At 41.6% G+C, this 20,030-nt stretch overlaps 2 protein-coding genes across 5 annotated transcripts in view; both read right to left on the bottom strand.

Moving 5' to 3' along the window:
• The window catches only part of pitpnb (phosphatidylinositol transfer protein, beta), a 75,576-nt gene extending 71,512 nt beyond the window's left edge, over window positions 1–4,064 (bottom strand). The window contains exon 1 of the mRNA XM_088618589.1: window positions 3,989–4,064. Coding sequence (XP_088474715.1) covers window positions 3,989–4,008 — 20 coding nt within the window. The 5' untranslated portion in view covers window positions 4,009–4,064. The remainder of the gene's footprint in view (window positions 1–3,988) is intronic.
• Window positions 4,065–9,156: 5,092 nt separating this feature from the next.
• The window catches only part of ttc28 (tetratricopeptide repeat domain 28), a 470,745-nt gene continuing 459,871 nt past the window's right edge, over window positions 9,157–20,030 (bottom strand). For 3 of the 4 annotated variants that reach the window (XM_088618610.1, XM_088618611.1, XM_088618613.1), the window contains 4 exons: window positions 18,022–18,045; window positions 16,031–16,160; window positions 11,918–12,025; window positions 9,157–11,442 (listed from right to left, as the gene is read on the bottom strand). In XM_088618610.1, coding sequence (XP_088474736.1) covers window positions 9,839–11,442; window positions 11,918–12,025; window positions 16,031–16,160; window positions 18,022–18,045 — 1,866 coding nt within the window. In that variant the 3' untranslated portion in view covers window positions 9,157–9,838. The remainder of the gene's footprint in view (window positions 11,443–11,917; window positions 12,026–16,030; window positions 16,161–18,021; window positions 18,046–20,030) is intronic. The other variant, XM_088618612.1, reaches the window with a different exon arrangement.

Genomic DNA, 20,030 nt, shown 5'->3' with positions numbered 1-20,030 from the left:
TATAATGTATTCCAGCTAGCAATCAAGAGACAGACATAGTACTGAAATAAAACTTCTGGAAAACACTGCTGAACGTTGAACGACACCCCACCCAGGAGACGTCTTGTGCTCTGTGTTCCCTCAACACTGCAGAAACCAGGATTATCTGCTGTGGCTCTGGAATGGACTTTCCTTTTAGGGGAGACTGAACACGTCACACTTCTTCCACAGTGAAGCCAGGCTGAAAACACTAAACAGAACCGTCATAGATGGTAAACAATCCAAGTTCCGAGCTGTCACCCCCTTCACTGCTTTGCACACTATGAATCCAGAAATGGAAAAAGGAACATAAATGCTGACAACAGGTTTTCTTGCTATCAAACTGAAAATAATTCAGACAAAAATGAGGTCTCTCACACTGAATGTTAACCATATACCAATGACTACAGATTTGCAATTTAATTAAATGTTACCAAGAAAAGTTAAAACATTCAAGATTTTTTAAAGACATCCTTAGTCATTTCAAAGTGCTCCAGAAAAGTTATTTGCCTTGTCATGACCACTGCAGTTAACGAGTGAAGTAGTGCTTTTCCATCATCTAAAACCACAAAATGCCACACCCTCAAATTCTGCTCAGAAGCGTCATCACCCCAGCGCCTTTCCCCCTCTACTAAACCAAGAGTTATGAACTTTTTGAGCACGTTCTCCAGTTCGAAGGTTTGAACCAAAGGTATTTCTATACAGACATGCCTTCCTGTGTCAAATGTTATGCCATAGGAACCTTAAAGAAATATAGGTTTATCATTATTATTAACTTAGGAAGCTGAACTTTCTATTGGAGCCAAAAAGTACGATCATACGATACTGTTTTTGAGTCCTATAGGTCTATCATGAAGTCATATCTAAATCACTTACATGTTGCTCAGGGATAGGCCTTCCTTCTATTGCTTTAAAAATTGTAAACCCCCTACATATACAAAATGTACCAGTAAGGATAATGCCATGAATATCACATAGGAAAGAGCTCAAAACAACTTAAATCACAATAAATAAATTTGATGATGTCCGTATGAAACATGTGAAAAGTGCAAGTTGTTAACAAAAAGCTCAATATGTTATTCTCTCCCTCAAGGCTTCATTGGCACAGCATGTAATTGGGCACAGTAAGCTTCTCTCCTGCGTTAAGGTGATACCTCCAGCCAAGTTAGAAACCTATACAACAGAATATTTTTCTTCTTAGCAACTGTCAGATACTGTGCGGGCTTCATTTTACTTTGCCTCTTAAAGGTTTCTATAAACCATAACCTGAATGGGGGCAGGCAGAGAATTTGATAACGTAGTGCAATGTTATACATTCCAGCCCCTTTCTACTGCTCTGGTCTTTAAATCTTGAAGACTGTAGACAGTGGGTGGCAAAAATACGCTGGACACCGAGTTTCCGGAAACTCAGATCCTGGATGGATGCAAACCCAGTCCCTGGAGAGCCTCTGTCCAGCATTTTTTATGGCGTAGAAGGCTTTCAATTTGACCATTGCACAAAGCAAGTGATTTGTTCAGTTACATAATTTAATTTGAACTGAAAATATAGATATCCTTTAACTCTCAGGGACCACAGTAGGTCACTCCTACCTTTATTGAGGCACTTAACTCACTAAACTGACTAACACTCATGTGCTCGAAGTCTTACAAATAGATTATTTAAGGACCATCAGAAAGATGTGCTGGACTGTGCTTTTAAGAACAAGGGCTGTATAAGTGTCTAATGTTTCAGATAGTACTGATGGTGCAACAGCGGTGACCCACAGATTTGTTTTTCAAAACCTTGTTTCTAATATTAGTATTATTTAGAATTATTACAGACTTTGACTATGTTCATTAATTATGTATCCTTACTGACAGATGTTTGAAGAGTCGTTCAGCCAAATAAGGCTGTATTTTCCATGCTCTCAAAATGACAGATAAGAAATCAGGGCATTACTGAAGAAAGTTTAAGGAGTTTTAGGCCATGCTAGTCGTGTTTACCAAATTCCTGACTGTAAACTGCAGATCTGTGAATAGAAGTTAACTCTTCAAATGTCCCTTCTGGAGAGTTGCTGACACTTGTTCTAGAAGCTGTAAGGCTAAATGATGTGTTAAATATAAAGGCTTTTTTTTTAAATACAGTAATACACTCCTCCAATTTTCCATTATAATTTCCCCTTTTGGAACTATAGTTTATGTTCTGCTACCTGCATTTAATGTCCTTTACTCCTTAACGTCTACATTTAATGACAACTACCAAGTGATTTCCTAACCTCTTTTGGGGCATCATCTGTAAACATGACTAGTTTACCATCTAAACCAGAAACGAGATCCATCCACTTTCTAACGGCTTCGTCCAATTCAGGGGCGCATAGAAACGCAAAGCCTATTCAGGCAACCAAAGGGAGAGAGGCAGGATACACCCTGGAGGGGACGCCAGTCCATCCCAGGGCAGACACACACACGCACACTCCCACACCAGGGCCTTTTTTCTCCATAAGCTAATTCACCAAAAAGTGTCTTGGGACTGTGGATGGAAACAGAACAGGGAGGAAGCAATGGGCCACTGTGCCACTGTACGAAATACAGAATCTAGACCATTGACATAAATCAGGAAGAAGAGTCCCTCCCACTAGTGGCAGCACAAACGGCCAAGACTGCTTCATCTACTGAACTTTAAACTCTGTATTTAGCAGGTGAAAAACAATCCTTTCTATCAACCTGTACATCTCCACAAATAAAAGATCACGATCACTTCATGACAAGGGGAAGAAAGAACAGTTAACACAGATTACCCATAGGTGATCCCACATTTTCTCTCTCTCCAAACTGAAACACAAGATGGAAATCTTCCCTTAACCACCTTGCAAAATCACACACTTAAAAGAAAAAGCCAATTTACTTGGCAGACACGTTGCAACATTATAAGAACCGTTTCACTGCAGATAAAGAAAAAAATCAAAGTTTCGCATAAGCACAATTTAAAAAAAAACAACCGACTTGTGTGGTGTAAGGCGCCTAACCACATTCCACCGCAGCGTGACAGAGCTGGGAGGAGAGGCGCACCTCATGCTGAAATAAACGCCCGGGGTGCAAGTAACCCTTCTGCAACACCTTGCTCCCCTGCGATCAAAGGGCACTGATCACTCACCCAGCTCTTCGGAAAGAGCACACTGGCGGATGGGTACCGTTACCAACACGCTTAGAGGTTTCTTTCCATTAAATCAACCGAGAACGGACTGCACTGGGACCTTCTCAGTCTTACACTTGGTATTAAATTATTAAGCAGCTATTACTTACTAAATTACTAAGCATTTTTGGAGACTGCCGTATAACATCGGATGCATTTACCTATAGGAAAGTCACCTTACATCGCGAGGCAGTCAAACCCTGTGGACTTCCAATGCGGTGATCTTGCTCTCCAAGTGTTTTAATTCCAAATCAGCTTCTGAGGCTACAGTGTCACCCGGCAGCAAGGAGCAAGACAGCAAGCGAACATCACGTCCTAGGACAAGGGCATCTTGCCCAACTCTCCCTCGCTGTGCAATAAGTTCCCGTCAACTTTGTCGGCAAAGGTGCAGCTACCCCACCGCGGCATTGTGGTTTGCGGCGGGCTCTTAAACTTTCAGGCAGGCTTTCGATATTGCTGCAGGTTCTCTCAGACTCAGACCAGCACCTTTGCCGGACAGCAGGAGCCGGCGCAGGTCTGAACTTCAGACACCGGTACTAGCACGGAATCGCCAGCACACACACTCCGAATCACTGTCACTCCGAATAGACCAGGCCCGATAGACCGGCAATTACACCCAAGCCACATCCTGACCATTGATAGAGCGCAGAAATGCCACGGGCAACACGCAGAAAATACTGGAACCAGACCATGCATATATAGGATACCGAGCTCTTATGTTCTACCTTTCACAAAGTTAACGGGGGAAAAAATCCCCGTTCAAAAACCCATGAAAAAGAGTAAAACATTTGGACTCACTATTCCTTAATCAGCACCATCTTCTCTTCACCAGCTGCGGCTGCGCAGGTGCTGACGTCACCCCGCTTTATCAACAACAGCGTTATTCCGCCCCCAGCTTCCGTTGATTGGCTACTCTGGGGCAGGCTAGGGCGGAAACGCGGCTGTGAAGGGGGGGGGGGGAGGAACAAGCGGGGATTCTAATTGGTCGAGGGATGTGTCGATCAACCCCCCCTCCCCGCCGAGCAAAAATCATGAGGTCTTGCGCCACTTTTGGGAGGTGCAAAGATCGTATGAAATAGGCGCCATTTTGGCTCTATGTATAAGCGCAAAGTCCTTTAGTAAGCGTGTTAGTATTCGATCCAAAATGGTGCCCGCATAACCGCAGTGTCAATTTTCCACACATGACAGTAGGCATCACGGGAAGGAACATCTCACACTTACTGAGCGTATAGTGTAAACTGGAGGGGCGGCCTTCATTGCGTTTTATGAAGAAAAACGATGTGCTGTAGTGGTTTTGCTTATCTCGTTCTTGGTTTCAAAGTAAACCGTAATCGGAAAATGGCATTTTGTTTGGGGAAAAGAAGGTTAAGAGTTAATGGAGATTAATCAACTAATAGAAGCCTGTTACTCTGAGAAACAGTATTCATCACCTGATACATTCATCAGTATCAAGTGGTATAGTGTCAGTCATGTACAGTATATGCCTGAAATTTTATACCGCTGATCAGTGGTGTAACAGGTGTTCCTTCAGTTTAATTTCTCTATATAGTCCCTGAGGGAGAGTCAGATTTCCTCATTTAAACTAGATAGACATAATGTGACTGTTTTATGCTTAAGAAAATGTAAAGTGACAGTTTAAATTCCTGTTACTTCTACAAGGCATAACATAATTAAGCATTAGTGCAAACAGGTTGTGTGGAACTCAAAGGACAATAAAGTACCTAGAGAAATCCATTGGGTATATATAAAAAATGAATAACAATCTGACACAGGCTTCTGACAATGAACACACTCCTAGTGTTACAGCTTCAAATAAACTAGTACAGTTCAGAAAGTTACACTTCACAAAAGAATCCAGATACTAAACCTTCAGTTGAACCATGAAGGACATCCCATACAGAAGTGATTTTAAAGTGAATACTCTACGCATACAGGTAACGAAATGGAGTGCAATAAATACAAGCACATGTGAAAAGAGATATTAGCAAGGCCGATAAAGAGAAAAGATTATGCAACGCAGGTTTACATAAATGATCATCGTTTTACAACACAATCATCTTAGGGATAATAATGGGAAGCTTTCATACTAGGAAAGGGAAATGGTCATTTTTTTAAATTAATATTTCAGTCAAGTGTATACAAAATGAGTGAGTTTCATATTAAATAGTGTTATATACAACAATAAAACTATAACAGTATTGAAAGCACTTGTAAAAAAGGAATTTGCAGGGCATGATCGTAATCTACTGACTATACGTGAGAAAGAGAAAGATTAACAAAACGTTCCCAAAACGCCATACAGAACACCTTGGAAACTGGTTATGCAGTATTACAATACTTCTGATCATTTCATGACTAGGTAACTTAGAGTTCAAGTAGAAAAAGAGATCTTATAATTATATAGAAGGCCCTTTAAATTGAGATTTCTTTTTAATGGTAAAATTTAAGTCAAACCCTGCATCTTTTTATCTGTATGTCACTTCATGTAAAAAAATTTGACAAATATTGTTTACATCCTATTTTATAAACATAGCAGGTTGATCTTTAAGGGTTTGTGTAAAAGATATTGTGTTGAACTTTACTAAATTCAGTTGAGACAATAGATCAGTTAACAGTGAGCTCATCGTGAAAATTATATGTGCACATACATACTGTTATGTTTTCACTGTGTTTCATTATATTATGTATATATATTCCTTCAAACAAAACAACTTTCATTCTCTGTATTTTGTTTACAGTTGGGTATAATGTCATTTCACTGTGTTGTGAAGGTGTCCTGTGGCATCTACTGATTTGTAACTGTGTGATGTTATGTTTCTCTGTTACCACAGCAAGGGTAACAATGTTGCAATGTTGCTAAAGCATTTGCTAGTGATATATCAGTGTGGTTGTAAGAATGTCATAATACTGTATTATGTTATTTAACTGTATATCCTGGAGTCTACAAATCTGGTACATTTCATTATTTGTTACAATAGAGTTGCAGTATTGGCACAATGCTATTTAGATAAGATAAGATCACTTTATTGGCCATATACAATTTCTTGTATTAGGAATTTGTCTTTTCACATGCCACAGCTTGCTCTCCATGAGACACACAGACAGGGAGAGAAGCTTGGGGTCAGACACAGGGTCAGCCATTTATACAGTGCCCCTGGAGCAGTTGGGGTTAAAGGCCTTACTCAGGAGCCCAACGGAGTAGGATTCTCTGAGAGCCACCACACAATTCTCTCATTGAATCAGAAGTGACAACAGAATAAACACGAGAAACTAATCAAGGCGCTGATTTAAATGTAGATTTCATGAATATATGTCACAAATGTTTTTTTCTGTATTTTCATACTGTAGATCTACTTCCCAACTGCAATTGAAGTTCATTCATGCTTCATTTTCATGGTGCTTGTTCCACATACAACTCATTTTCTGTGGCTGACAAAAGTCCTAAACTTTTCATTGAAAAGAGGTCAATTACTAAATAATACCACCTGAAATCAATATACCTTACAGATAAGGAGCAAGTAATAGGTTTATTCCATGCTGAAAAGAGAAGAAAGCATGGAATAAACCTATTATTTGTTCCCTTGCAGCTTACGTATGCTGACGCAGCTATGCACCTGAACTACCTCACAGATACATACATCATTAAATCCTGTAGCTGCAGCTCCTATTGGCATGTTAGTGTGCACTAGGCATTTACTTTGAGTTTTCAAGGCTAGCACAACAATACACGTTTCACGCAAGACTAATGACAATTGAAATAAATGGCATCAATCCAAGGGAGGTCATTGATTAATGTGTGCAAGGGCCAATTAACATTGACAGCTAAAACCAGGTAGCTGAAATAAATATATTTGATATTTAAGAAAAAAAATAGGTTGGAGTGCCTTTGAAGGATTAAACTTATGTTAAAGGAGAAAATACTATATATTGTACCTGAAGTCATAACCTTTATGTTGTGATAATGTATCCAAAAGTCATGCAAAAGCTTTTGACAACCCAAAATAACAGGATGATGTGCAGTATAGAACAAGAAGAAACAGATGAAGAATGACAAAATGGTCCAGTGACAGCTGGAATGACCAAAGGGGGGCCCGATGATTTCTGAGAGGAGTTCCCTGAAACACAAATTAATAAAAATGTCCAATGTGGCTCAAAGAATGACAACAAGAATGTCTACACTCTGCTACAGTGCCATCAAAACTTGTGAGGGGAATCAGCGTTAGTACTGAAAATTCTGGGGAATATTTGCACTTCAGGACAAATATAGGAAAAATATGAGGCTGTGGTATGATACATACCTGAGAACATGCACAGTGCAATGGGAGTTCACCTGGGACCTTGAGTCTTTCCAGCTAGCAGGTTCTCAAAGAGGATAGAGCCCAAGACGGCTCTAGGTCATCAGGTTAACAACAGGTGTCTACAGAGGTAACCTACCTGAGTCAGTGCAGGAGAAGGACACCAGCTGCCCTGTGCTATCACCCAGCACGTTGGTGCTCCAGACGAGTCAGAGCACAGGGCTGCTGAGACAACCTGCTCGCATGAGGAAGGGCAAGGGGAGAGCGGCTGTCAGGATCGCTGCCCGGAGGGAGAGCCGCTTCTCTCGCACGTGCTCGCTAGGCCGTGGCTAAGTGATGGTTCTGTGTCAAGTTTAATCGCCTGGCTGGAAGCTGCCCTCTGAAGGGAAAGGCAGGGCTTTCCGAATGGCTCAGCATCAGCAGCAGTGAGCTGACAGTGACTGAGCCCCTCCCTCTGCACCAGCATGAGGGAGGTGAGTGCGAGAACAACATTCTGGCAGGCCCAGGAGAAGAAAGCAATGAGAAGGGTAAGTAATTCTGAACTGACTTTTTAAACAATTTTAAAAAATAGACAGAACTCTCTCTGTTATTTTGTTATGTTATTTTTAAGTGGGTCATACATCACTACAGTTCACGAAACAGAGGAAATTAAACTAACACGTGTGACACCACAAAAATATAGTGTTTAAATTGGCCTAAGAAGTCAGCTTTGTGCTCTAATGAAATGAACCAATCTTATTGTGAAATACTGGAATATAATTTTGGAAACCACCCATCATCAGAAAGAGGCTTATTCTCCCGAAGCATCTCGGAGGCACAGGATTACATCCTGCTCACACGGACAACTTGGAGACACCCATTTACCCAGGTAACGTGGGAGGTGGGAGGAAATGGAGGCTTCTGGAGAAAAAACAAACGAAAAAAACAAACAGAACATGCAAACTCCACAGGGAAAAGAGGAAGAGTCAAGAATAACACCCAAGAGCTGTGATGCAGCAGTACTGACTGCCACACAACTAGTTTGGCAGCTTTTATAGTAAAATAAGATTGAGCCAAAAAAACAAGGTAAATGATGATAAGGACATACCTTGTCTAGAATTAAAATGTGATTCGTTCCACTCAGATCTATCATATAAAGTTCCCATACTACTCCATAAAAATGTTTTATCATGACATTAGCACAAAGTTCTAATATACTGTAGTAATGCTGTGTCTTTTGTTCTGTGAGAATCCTCTCTAACGTTTTTATCTTCATAGCTTTATTGTATTCATACTGTATTTCATTCCAAAAAATAGAATAAATAGAAAGAATAGTTTCCAATCACATGAAGCTGCATTATATACAATTTTCAAGTGCCCAGGAGGGAAAGAGATTTGGGTTCGCAAGTGAAGATTTTTAGTAAAGTGAGTAAAAGAGACAGAGCTCAGTGTTCTGGTGAAGGAATGCATCAGGGAGTGCACTAACTCTCCTGCAAGGCACAGTGGAGCTCACAGAGGGTCAGCTAGAGCCTGGCTCTGACAGGTGGGTAAAGTTTATAAATATCCAAAGCCACTGCATTTTGACCACATAAACAAGGTCACATAAAAGTAATACATCATTATTAAGGGAGCTTTCATATTCATAGGTTTGACATCTTTCCCCCCTTTAAAACCAATATAAATGGACACGCGTAAGAGAGCAAACTGGGTTTTATTTAAACCATTTTACTGATAAATGACTGAGAGAGACTTATGTCTTTTTCTTGGATGACAGTCCATGTGTTTGCAAAAATTGTGTGCTAAAAAGTCATACATGGTACTTAACATTTAATAGCAAGAGAATCCATGCTTTAATATAGACACTCAAATCACAAAGAAATCAGGCCAAATGCCCTTTGCCATTTCAATAAAAATATGAAATCCTTTTTTTTACATGTTACAGTTTTGTTTGCTTTTTATAATATAAAAACGTTTAATACTGATTGGGAAACACTGAATTTAATTTACAAAACAATAATAAAATAAAATAAAACAGTACAGTCATAGCTGGGTCATCTTGGCTAACACAAACAGCTAATGATCTATGTTTCTGAGGAAATACTGCTTGGTGTTCAAAATCTCCCTAAAGCACATCAGGTCTTCTTGGTCATTGTCTTAGTTTTCTTCCACACTTAGGAAATTGCTAAAAGTTCAGTGAACTGTCTGCAAGAAACTTCAGACTCCCTTGTTTCAAGGCTAGTCTTGCTCTGAAAAAATAATGACCAGTTTCACACGTTTAAGCAGCCTTTCAGCTCATTATCTTCTGGTTTAAAACTTGCAACTGTTCCAAAGCAATAGTGAATAACAAAATGAAGCAGAGATCATTCAAAAGGTCTCAGCATTTAGAAGATGGGAAGAACCTCCCTGGGGAGAGGAACTTGTAGCCGTTCCCAGAGGGCAGTCTGATGGGGCGCCCACCTGGACTGCTGCTAGTGGAGGCAGAGGGAGATGGGGCCACCCTGTTTGTTTCGGGCCGTTTGTGCCCGTTGGGGGGGTTCCTGGCCTGCAGCTCCACCTGCTGCACGCCCAGCTCCTTGAGTTCGAGGTTGTCGACCCCTTTCTCCGCCTTGCCGTGGCGTGGCGAGAGGTTGAGCAGGCTGAGGACATCCCTCTTGGTGGTGCCGATGTTCCCCCGCAGAGCTCTCACCGGCCCCGGGGGGTGCGGAGACGTGTTAGTCCAGAATGTCTTGAGGTTGTGGATGGCTTGGACTTTCTCATCGATGGCGGCCAGCTTCAGCCTGTCCAGGTCTGGGGCATCAGCCGGGCTGGAGCGGGCTGAGCCGGTGGAGGAGTACGAGAGGGCAGGCGAGGGGTTGCTCCCAGCTGGAGACTGGTGACCTGAGCTTGGGGACATGTTGCTGGGTGACCTGGATATGTGACCACTGTATGGGGAGCTGGGGTACTTCAGCTTGAACTGGGCCAGGGAGCCATGGGTGTCAAGAGTGGGTGAGGGGTGGGCACTCTGCTGGTCTTTGAGAGAGGTCTCAGAGGTGGCTGGGCTGTTGTATCCTGAGCTGACCTTTTGCAGGGAGGAGGTCCGGGAAGGAGGCTTAGGCCTCACTGTCATGGGGGATGACTGGCTCTTGAGGCTAGCGCTGTGTGGGCGACTGAACGCGCTGGTCTCGGAAGATCTGAAGGCAGAGCCACCAGTGGGGGTAGAGGCCCCTCCGGCAGGTTCACTGGCAGAGCTAGCTTGGCTGCCACTCCTCTGCAAGCACTCCACTGCAATAAGGTGACTCTGGGTCTCCTCCAGGATCTTCTGGGCGAGTTCTTGTGGGTCCAGTTTGGTGGTCTTTTCCTCCTGGGACTTTACGGTGCTATCTGTTTCTGTGCTGGACTGATCTGACTCGCCTGTGTCTGAGCTAGTGACCTTGCTCACCTTCTGGAAGGGGGAATTTGGGCTGGGGATAAGGGTCATTTTGATGGGAGAAGTGGGAGTACTAATGCTGCCCCGAGAAGACACTGACGCCCCGTAGCAGGCCTCCGAATTTCGCACCCCGCCTCTCATGGGCTTGTGGCCTGGTGGGAGGGGCAATGAGTCCGAGTTCCCGGCCAGTGGCTCACTGCTGATGATGGAGAACCCCTCGTACTCCTCGTCGTCTTTCCCAGCAGACACCCCACCGTGCGGGGAGGATCGGCTGCGGGGCACCGAGGCCTTGTGAGGGTAGAGGCCCCGGTGGCGCTCCAGGTCCTGCCGGGCCCTGTGGCTCATGTAGTCAGATGTGCTCTCAGACTTGGAGACAAAGCTCATGGAGGATGCGATGGAGCTCAGGCTGTACACGGAGATGGCATCGGAGGCCAGGCTGTCTGGGCAGGGGGGGGAGAAGGGTGGGTTAGGGTAACCCAGGGGCAGTGGGTTAGAGACAGACTGGGCCGAGGCCAGGGACTCCAGGGAAGACGAGCTGTCCAGACTAAGGCGCTTCGGCAGTTCTGTGGAATCTGGGAGAGAGAGAAGAGATTGAAACCCTTAAGCAAAACAGGATATGATTCTTTCATTGGCAGGGTTATGGAATGTCTTGAGGTTATATAAATTTGCTCCATCAAAATAAAAATGTGTGTTGTCCCTTCTCTTATGTGTACGCATGGACATGTATTAAACAATCACTAAATAAAAGTGAATGTACAACTAATTTCTTTCAGAAATTGAATAACAACTAAGGACAGAATTGTGTGTTTGGGTAGGCCAGAAGGCTGGGATTCAGGTAATAATGTATGTACTGTATCAGCCATAAATCAGACAGAAGCAAAGCAAACAATGGAAGAAAGAACTAACATATGAGGAGAAAAATGTAATTACTTGTTGGGCAAAAGCTTTGTAAAAACGCTGGATAAATGCTTTAATGGAAAAACTGTAGTGCAATTATCCCTAAAAAATTATCCTAAAAAATCGCAAGAGTATGAAAATACGAGCTACCGAAGAGTGCCAGCAGGGATTGGAGTGCAAAGTGCATGGTTCTTCGGTTGGCTTGCTTCCCCGTCTTCAGAACTACTTCTTCCTGTCCCACCTCACAGAGGTCAAAGCCTGCAGAAGCAGAATGAACATGAAGAACATCAGACAATGCAAAACAGGATCGTTGTGTGTCTAATGATTCCATAGTGATTTGTTTCCACATAACTTGAACTTTCCCAGTTCAAGTCAACAGTAAAAACTGAAACCTATTCATTTCTATGCTCTGTTGTCAACTGCAATTAGTCTGAAGGGATATGACAGGGGTTTATGCTCCTCATGTAAATGAGAAACCAACAATACTCTACACTTTACTGCAGCAGAGAAAAAAAGCTTTGAAAAGCACTCTGAATACAGTGTGTGGTATAAAACAGTACATATGGAATAAATGTGAAATGACTTTTATTTCATTGAAAGCATCACATCGCTCCTGTGTAAGCAATTACATTCATCATCTGTAGTAGTCATTTATTGGAGACTAATGTTGTTGCCAAATTAAAATCCACAGTCTCATTTCTCTAGTTATGTGAGCTGGACCTCACCTCACTCAGTCTACAAAATGGGTTTACTGAACCACCATCCAAAATCAACATTTCACTCTGGAAGCTACGCAGTCAAACCCAATATTTGCAGAGAAGAGAAAGGCTTCTGTTTCATTTCAAGCATGAAAATTATAATACCCATAATGAAAGCAGAAAGGATCAGATATTCATCCTGACTGTTAAATCTGCTGGCTTATGTATTTATCAACAGCTCAGTTCACTGCCTAGAAGCCAGGCACAGATGTGTGTGTATCCCCTTTGGGCTGAAGTGTGGTTTGCACAGTGGCAGATGAGACAAGACTTCTCCACATGTCTCTCACACTCCAACGCGAGCTGGCATGTGCCCCAACAGCACAGTCTCCGTGCAGCCACACTATCACACAGGCTTCTGTCACAAGCGCCTCACTGGCTCAGCGGAACGCCTCTTACAGCCATCTGTCCGGGAAACACACACAGCCAAACCTTTTCCACTGATGTCTCTTAAAACTGTTTAAAAACTGAAACCCAGCTGTCACTGTATGTATTTGCATCTACTGCAGCCTACACAGCTTAAGAGTGTGAGGGAGCTCGTGAAGCGAGTATTCTCTGAATATTCTCCCCTTTAGGCATGTTTTAGCTAGTCAGATATCTGCGACTTCAATATGAGGCTGAAACTTCTTAATCACAAGTTGAGATTTCCCGCCCTTGCTTTCATTTTCAGTTTGTGCATTGTTTTCAGCATAGAGTCAGTTCATTTACAATGGGAGAATCATCAACTGGCATCAAATCTTTACAAGAAAGGCTGTCATATGTTCACTGGCAGCGGACATGATTGTCAACTGCAATCCTCTGCACACAGTGTATGATATCTCTTATTAATTTCTATATGTATTTATGTATATGTATATATTTATGTATATTATACTTCTATATTATATCTATTTAATCTGTATTTATGCTATATGAGAGTTTATATGAGGGGCAGCACAGTGATGCAATGGATGAAACCAGCGCTGGGGTCCTGGGTTCAATTACTTGGGGTGCTGTCTGCGTGCAGTTTGTATGTTCTCCCTTGTTCGTGGGGTCCCCCCACAGTCCGAAAACATATTGGTAGATTAAGTTGGTTCTGGGAAAACTGGCTCTGGTGTGAATGTGTGCGTCTGCATCTTTTTTGTCCTGCAATGGACTGGTATCCCATCCGGGGTGTACCCTGCCTCGTACCCGTTACATGCCAGGATAGGCACTGGCTCCTCTGTGGCCCTTGAATTGGAAGAAGTGGTACAAAATGGATTGATGGATGGATTGAATAGCTTATATGGCATGTTGTGAATAAACTACCTTACATATACACTCAACGCTAAGAAATTATCACACAGTGCCTTGTAAAATAATTCAGATTCTTCCTATGGTGTCTCATTTTGAAAAATACAAAATGATGCATGCTCATTTTTATTATATTCAAAGCCTGAATGCTAAAACTGAAGACCTTAAGGGTGAACTTAAAATCTGGAAGAAACACCTTTGGTGGGAACAATTATAGTTACAAGTCTGTTTGGGTAAATCTCTGCAAAATTTACACCATGACTTAGAGGTATTTTTTCAAGATCTCTCAGGTTGCTCGGGAATGTCTTATGGACATTTTCCCACTGATTCTCAATAGCACCTTTGACTGCTCTACTCAAGGACATTCCCTTTTTATTCTAAGCCACTGAGTGTTGGGAAAAAAGGACTAACAACCACTATTTATGCAGAGGCGAGAAAGTATAAAAGTCAAGCTTTCTTTTCTCGAAAGCTTTTGTCTTTCGAGATTAAAGCAGCCATTCAGTGCATCTGCCTTTGGTGTTAGCAGTGGGGCAAGTTTCACAGTTGTCAGTTGCGCCTTGCCGCTGTTCACAGGCATAACACAGTAACATCAGCCACTGTACTCTCTGGAACGTGGGTGAAGCATGACTGGTTTCGCTCAGTAAGAAAACCTTGAATTAATATAATTGGAATCATTTATTTATGGTGAGGAGCAACACTGTGATGTAACAGGTACTGTCCTTCAGATGTGATGTAAACTAAGGTCCTGATTACTTACATATTAAAGATCCTGTGGTGCCTTTTGAACTTTAGCATAAGTGGTGGCTGAATTCTACACTGGGTTTATACAGTATGGTCTACCTGGGCTTCCCCCTTAGTTAGATTCTTGAACAAATTGCTCTCTTCTCTACCTTGGCTCTGCTGGTACATAATGGCGGCCTAGCGTCACCCAGGTGGGAGCTGCACTTCAATGTTGCCCTCTTATACTGTATGTAAAGTACTCTGAAATGAACAGTGCTCTATGAATTCAAGGAATTATTGTTATTTAAAGAAAGTCCCTGAGGAGACCATGCGAGTTATCCCTATGTCTACAGCCCTGAGACCTAGACACATTGCGGAGACAGAGCAGCTGCACAAAGGAGGTTAAATAAGAGGTGATGCTGTCTGCTCAGAGGGAGAGAAAAATGTCAGAGCCAATTTTCTACTTGTCTCAAACAATTGAGGACTTGATAAGCTCTTTTTGAAGGGCCATCATTCTAATAACTTGGCTCCATTTAGACTGAGGTGGACTTGGTCACCCTGGGCTTTGTTTCAGTATGTGTACGGCTCTGTCAGATTTATTCTCCTCTCTCTGGGAAGGTGGCCACACAAAGCCAGTCTCTTCACATTTGCTTTGACAGAAATTTGGTTGAGTGTGATTATGGCATGTTGAGGGTAAGCTCCCTCCAGCGGTTCCTTGTGCTGCATCTCCCAGATAGCAGTCACTGTACATGAAACATTATCTGAAACTTTTCAGGTGGCTTTAGCATTACAAATCCCAAGTCAAAGTGGGAAATAAAAGTGTTTCCTACATTATTTTTCCATTTCTGTTCAAGGTTTAGCAGAGTCCACATTGCTATGTGGAGGACTAAAGATGTCAGATATTAGTTTTGGAGGACTGCCAGTTTACAGTTTTTAACAGTACATCCATAAAAAAAATAAAGACGGGTTTCACTTCCACTTAATTATTTTTCCTTAATTATCACTTGTTCTTTGGGGCAATAAACCATGAAATAGGGTGTATCAAATGTTTCTAGACCTAAGAAAAGGTGGCAGATGATGGTATTTTTAGCTCAAAACTCACTTCCTTTGATTGTGCTTTTCCCTGGCAGTAAAGTTTAAGTGTAAGATGTTCTATTCAGTTTCACAGCGTGAAAGGCAGCAGTCAAGTACACAAAAACACAGCGCCGTGGCCCAGGGTCTCAAAGCCTCGCTCAGTCACCCAGATTGTTTCAAAACTATTTTCTTTCTAAAGCACAACTGATAAATCAAGAATCTAGAAATGAACCACTTTACGCCCAGTACAAATAACCCCTTTGGACCAACTGTGTTGCTTTCACTTTGAAGACTGTGAATAGGTCTTTATTCCTTGCTAGTGTAGGAAAGACATCAATGCCACACTAGAATTAATTAAAAAAATTAAAAATACGAGTGCTGATACATAAAGCTGCAAGCCTTTAAACAGGAGCAGAGCAGAGCTGTATGGAAGGAAACTCACCCAGAGCAGCCAGGAACTCATGGCAACCAGGAAGCCTCCAGAGCTGTACGCTGATGGACACTTGGATTGGAGTGGAAGAGAAATCATGCTCCTTTTCCCCCGTCTGGAGTTGCACCAGGACCTGATGGAGCTGATGAGAGAGAGGGAGAGAATGGAATTGCCTTGTCCACTCTGGACTTTTTGTGTTAGAGAGTTACACAGGTACTGTATGATACATCATGAGGCCGAGAGAAACATCCCCACAGTAGCTGGTAGCTACATCTTTGAATGAATCAACCAACATGATAAAAAGAAGTCCCTTTTTTGTAATTAAAGTTGAAATAAGGTAATAATGTACTGTACCACTATCTTACTCCTTGAAATGACATGATTTTTTAACACATCTGGCGAAACTGTGTAAAATTATAATGATAGCCACTTAAAGTGATAAAATATGCTAGTACACTATTATTAGATGAAACTTATTTCACTTACACTTTTATCCCGAGTCACTTATATTTGTACCAATTTTACTGAAGCAATCTGAGTGTAGTACCCTGCTCAAGTGTACACAGAGATAGCAATGCCTCATCTAGGATTTGAACCCACAACCTTCCAGGTGTTTAGCCCCAAACATACTCTGACCGAAGTACTGAACAGTACAAACCAGGTTCAAAGGCTTAAAGCTTTCTTTGCCGTGCAGGGTGCTGATATTTAGTTTCCCTTCAGACTGAACAGCCATGAATTTGTGCTAATCTTGTTTTTTTAACTTGGCCTGTTGCAATGCCTTATTAAAATAAATCCATGTTTTCCTTACTGTGGAGTTCAAATAGTTACAGTCTAGTAAGGAGCAAATTCTTAGGTCTGAAATTCCCTGATAACTGGATTTCTACATGTATGCCACAAAGAACTGTAACAATTTAAATTGGATTAAGTGCCTGCATTTGGATTTGTATTGCACAGATTCCCTATATTATTATAATGGAAGAAGATTTAATAACAATTTTCATGTTCCATTCAGTTCTGGTCATAAGGCTTGCACATTACATAGAAAAACAATGCCCCACTTTTCTCAAGAGTATAGGTCAAGAAGAACGGCCGCTGATCGTAATGAAAAACTAAAACACGCTGCTTGGAAATGATTAGATTCTCTACAATACTTGAATTCCAAATTATGAACATTTTGTACCTTTAATAATATTAGAAAAACTACTGTAAACTATTTATTCATAAATGAAGACAACTTCTAAAAATGAAATAATGGAAAAGCATTTCTGTTGTGTTTAGCATTGTCCTGCTTGGTTTGATGGACAACTTATCGGCCCATTACGACGAACCAAGATGTTGCTGCACAGGCAGTGTCACTGGAGATAGTGGAGAGGTGTTAATGTATGGATCACTGGGACTTAATGGTTTAAAGACCTATAATGGTATAATGGTATAAAGTCTGTATACCCCAGACAGATGGTAATTTGCAGTAACTGTTACATTTGGGTTTGTCTTTCCAACTCTTCTCATTCCCACTCAAACCTGTTACTATAAACCTATGTCAATATTCCATGCTGAAACTCCAGTTAGATGGTTATGCTATTTACTGATGTATTAGTAACAGAATGCTGCTGCTAATATTTTCCATGAAGCTTCCAGACCTGGGTTCAGAAGCAAAGGGCAACAAAGAACATAAGATTACTGACAGGAAGCTGTTTGGTTTGTCTAGGTCATTTGGTTAGTAGCAAATTGATGCGAGGATCTCAACAAAAACTGATGTAGTAATACTATTCCAAGCCTTGTAGTCAATATTAAGAGAACTGTAGCTAAACGTGAATGCTGCTTAAGTTTTTAAAGCTTACTTAATACCAGGAAGGGTCAGTTTTAAGGAATTAAGGCATTCATTACCAGGCATGTAATATAAATAGTAAATTAGGACAGTTTTCATGGCAACATCCATGATTGGCCTCTTCAAAGTCTGTGATGAAGGAAAGTCAGTGTAGTTTTAGTAAAAGAAGACTTACCATTCCCACCATATTTTTAACAGCCTTCAGACAGCAGGTTAGGAGAAAGAAAAAGGAGAAAGTTTTTAGTTTCATGCTCAGGTTATTCACAGCCAAGTATTAGCAAACAGGCAACAGGGAAGCTGAAATGAGAGAAAATCTGCACCAAGCTGTAATGTAAAGACATTCTTCACGTTATATATATGTGGTATACGGGGTAGGCTTTTATTTGTACTGTCCACAAAGCACTGTGATAAAACATTGGCCTTGTTGTCAGAATAATTCTCTCTGGTTGTGAAACGCATTCAGAAAGACCCCAAAGTGTTTTACTGAAAGGAAGGGGAAGCTCTTTGTTCACCCCTGAAGCTGAGCACACGCCTGCATGGGGTCAGCCTGTTCTCCTGGACTCACCAGGTTCTGACCCCCCTCCTCGCCCAGGATCTTTGCTCTCTCTCCTGCTCCTACCCTGCCCCACCTCCCCTTCTACATGAGCTCTTCCTCCCTAACTTGTCCAGTTCAGGTCCAAAGCTATTTGCTCTCTCACCTGCTCATTCACAGCAGCCTATTCTGTTGTCTTGACTCTGTATATTCGTCTGCATTTGAATGACATTTGTATTTGAATGGATTTGCATTTGCTCTGTAAGTCCTCTATCACCAAGCAAATAAAAATAAATGAGATGGAGGTCCTAACTAGGACTAGCCACCTCAGAGTTGTACAAACTCCAGTGTCCACTTTGGTTTTGCAAATTTAGTTGGTGAAGCACTGTCTGTGCAGAATGGCTGCTGTGTGTCAAACAGGTGGGTGCTGTACTTCAGTATTGGGTGCAAAAGGTTTCCTCTTAAGGAGAGCATATACATATGTCCATATGTAAAGCACTTCAGGATCTTTGGGATGAAAAGCGTAATATAAATGAAGGGAATTCTTCATATTATTATACAGAAGGCAACAGTGATTGTGGATGACATTTCATAGTGTAAAAGTGTAAAATTTAAATCCATTTTTACTATGCATCATGTGAAATGTATACTATGTATTTTACTGTTCTTTGTTTTTAAATACAGTGCCAAAAGCCCTGTAGCAAGGGGGCTCGAGAGAACACTATTATTCCTCTGGAGTGTAACCCCTACATTCACTTACTCTTCTAGAAAGTATACTCTGCGAACGACACAGTTCATGCATCAGACAGAGAACTGGTATACTGTAGCTCTTGCTGGTGGTGTCAGAAGCTCACTGGTGCCCAGTGTGTCTACAATACATCTAACTGAAGGTCTACCCAGTTTGGAAAGTTCCCAAAGAATTAGTCACCATCACAATTCAACGAAGACCTAAAGGCCCAGCCCATGTTCTGCACATTGATCATTCACAGACAAGTGCTGGTACCCTTTGTAATCCCCAGGGTGAAAAGGACAAGCTAGCGTAGTCCATGAAGGTTCTCATTTTTAGTGTTTAGTGCCCCATTTGTTGTAATGGAACTCTACATCATGGTGCTGCCAGCCACAAACTATATACTTTCATACAGTATAACCTACATTATTTATTTCAATATTAATTGCTGTGTATATCTAAGTACTGACTAAGTAACTTCGCCCATAGTTTTTTTTTTTACCTGTCAAATTTCCTGTAGAGAAGATATCATAAAACGACTATAATTACACTACTGTAAAGAACAGGCACCTGAACTTTCTGGATAAAGCTACAGAACACAATAGGAGCTGTAATTACTATAAATATTTCAATACACTATAATACTTCTATGTTTAACTCAAGGCACACTTAATCCGTGTTGATTGATTAAGTTTTTTTAATGCTCTTAAAATGTACTATGACAACTGCAGTTATAAACAATGTATTCTTCCATGACATCCCCTTCACAAAAATTTTTTAGTTACTACTGCGGTATTTCTTTCTTTGAGCAAACCCCACCTTGGCCCCAAGCAGCCATAGCTTACAGAAAAGAATCACTGGACTGGGGCCAGAAGAAAGAGATGCCTCCTTTTGCTCTACCAACCACTAAAGCCCCTGTGTTTGT

Source organism: Lepisosteus platostomus, chromosome 24 (genome assembly GCF_059453375.1).
Source record: "Lepisosteus platostomus isolate fLepPlt1 chromosome 24, fLepPlt1.hap1, whole genome shotgun sequence".
Classification (NCBI taxonomy): Eukaryota; Metazoa; Chordata; class Actinopteri; order Semionotiformes; family Lepisosteidae; genus Lepisosteus; species Lepisosteus platostomus.
The sequence above is the reverse complement of the archived record's forward strand: the minus strand, read 5'-3'. Positions and strand labels throughout refer to the sequence as shown.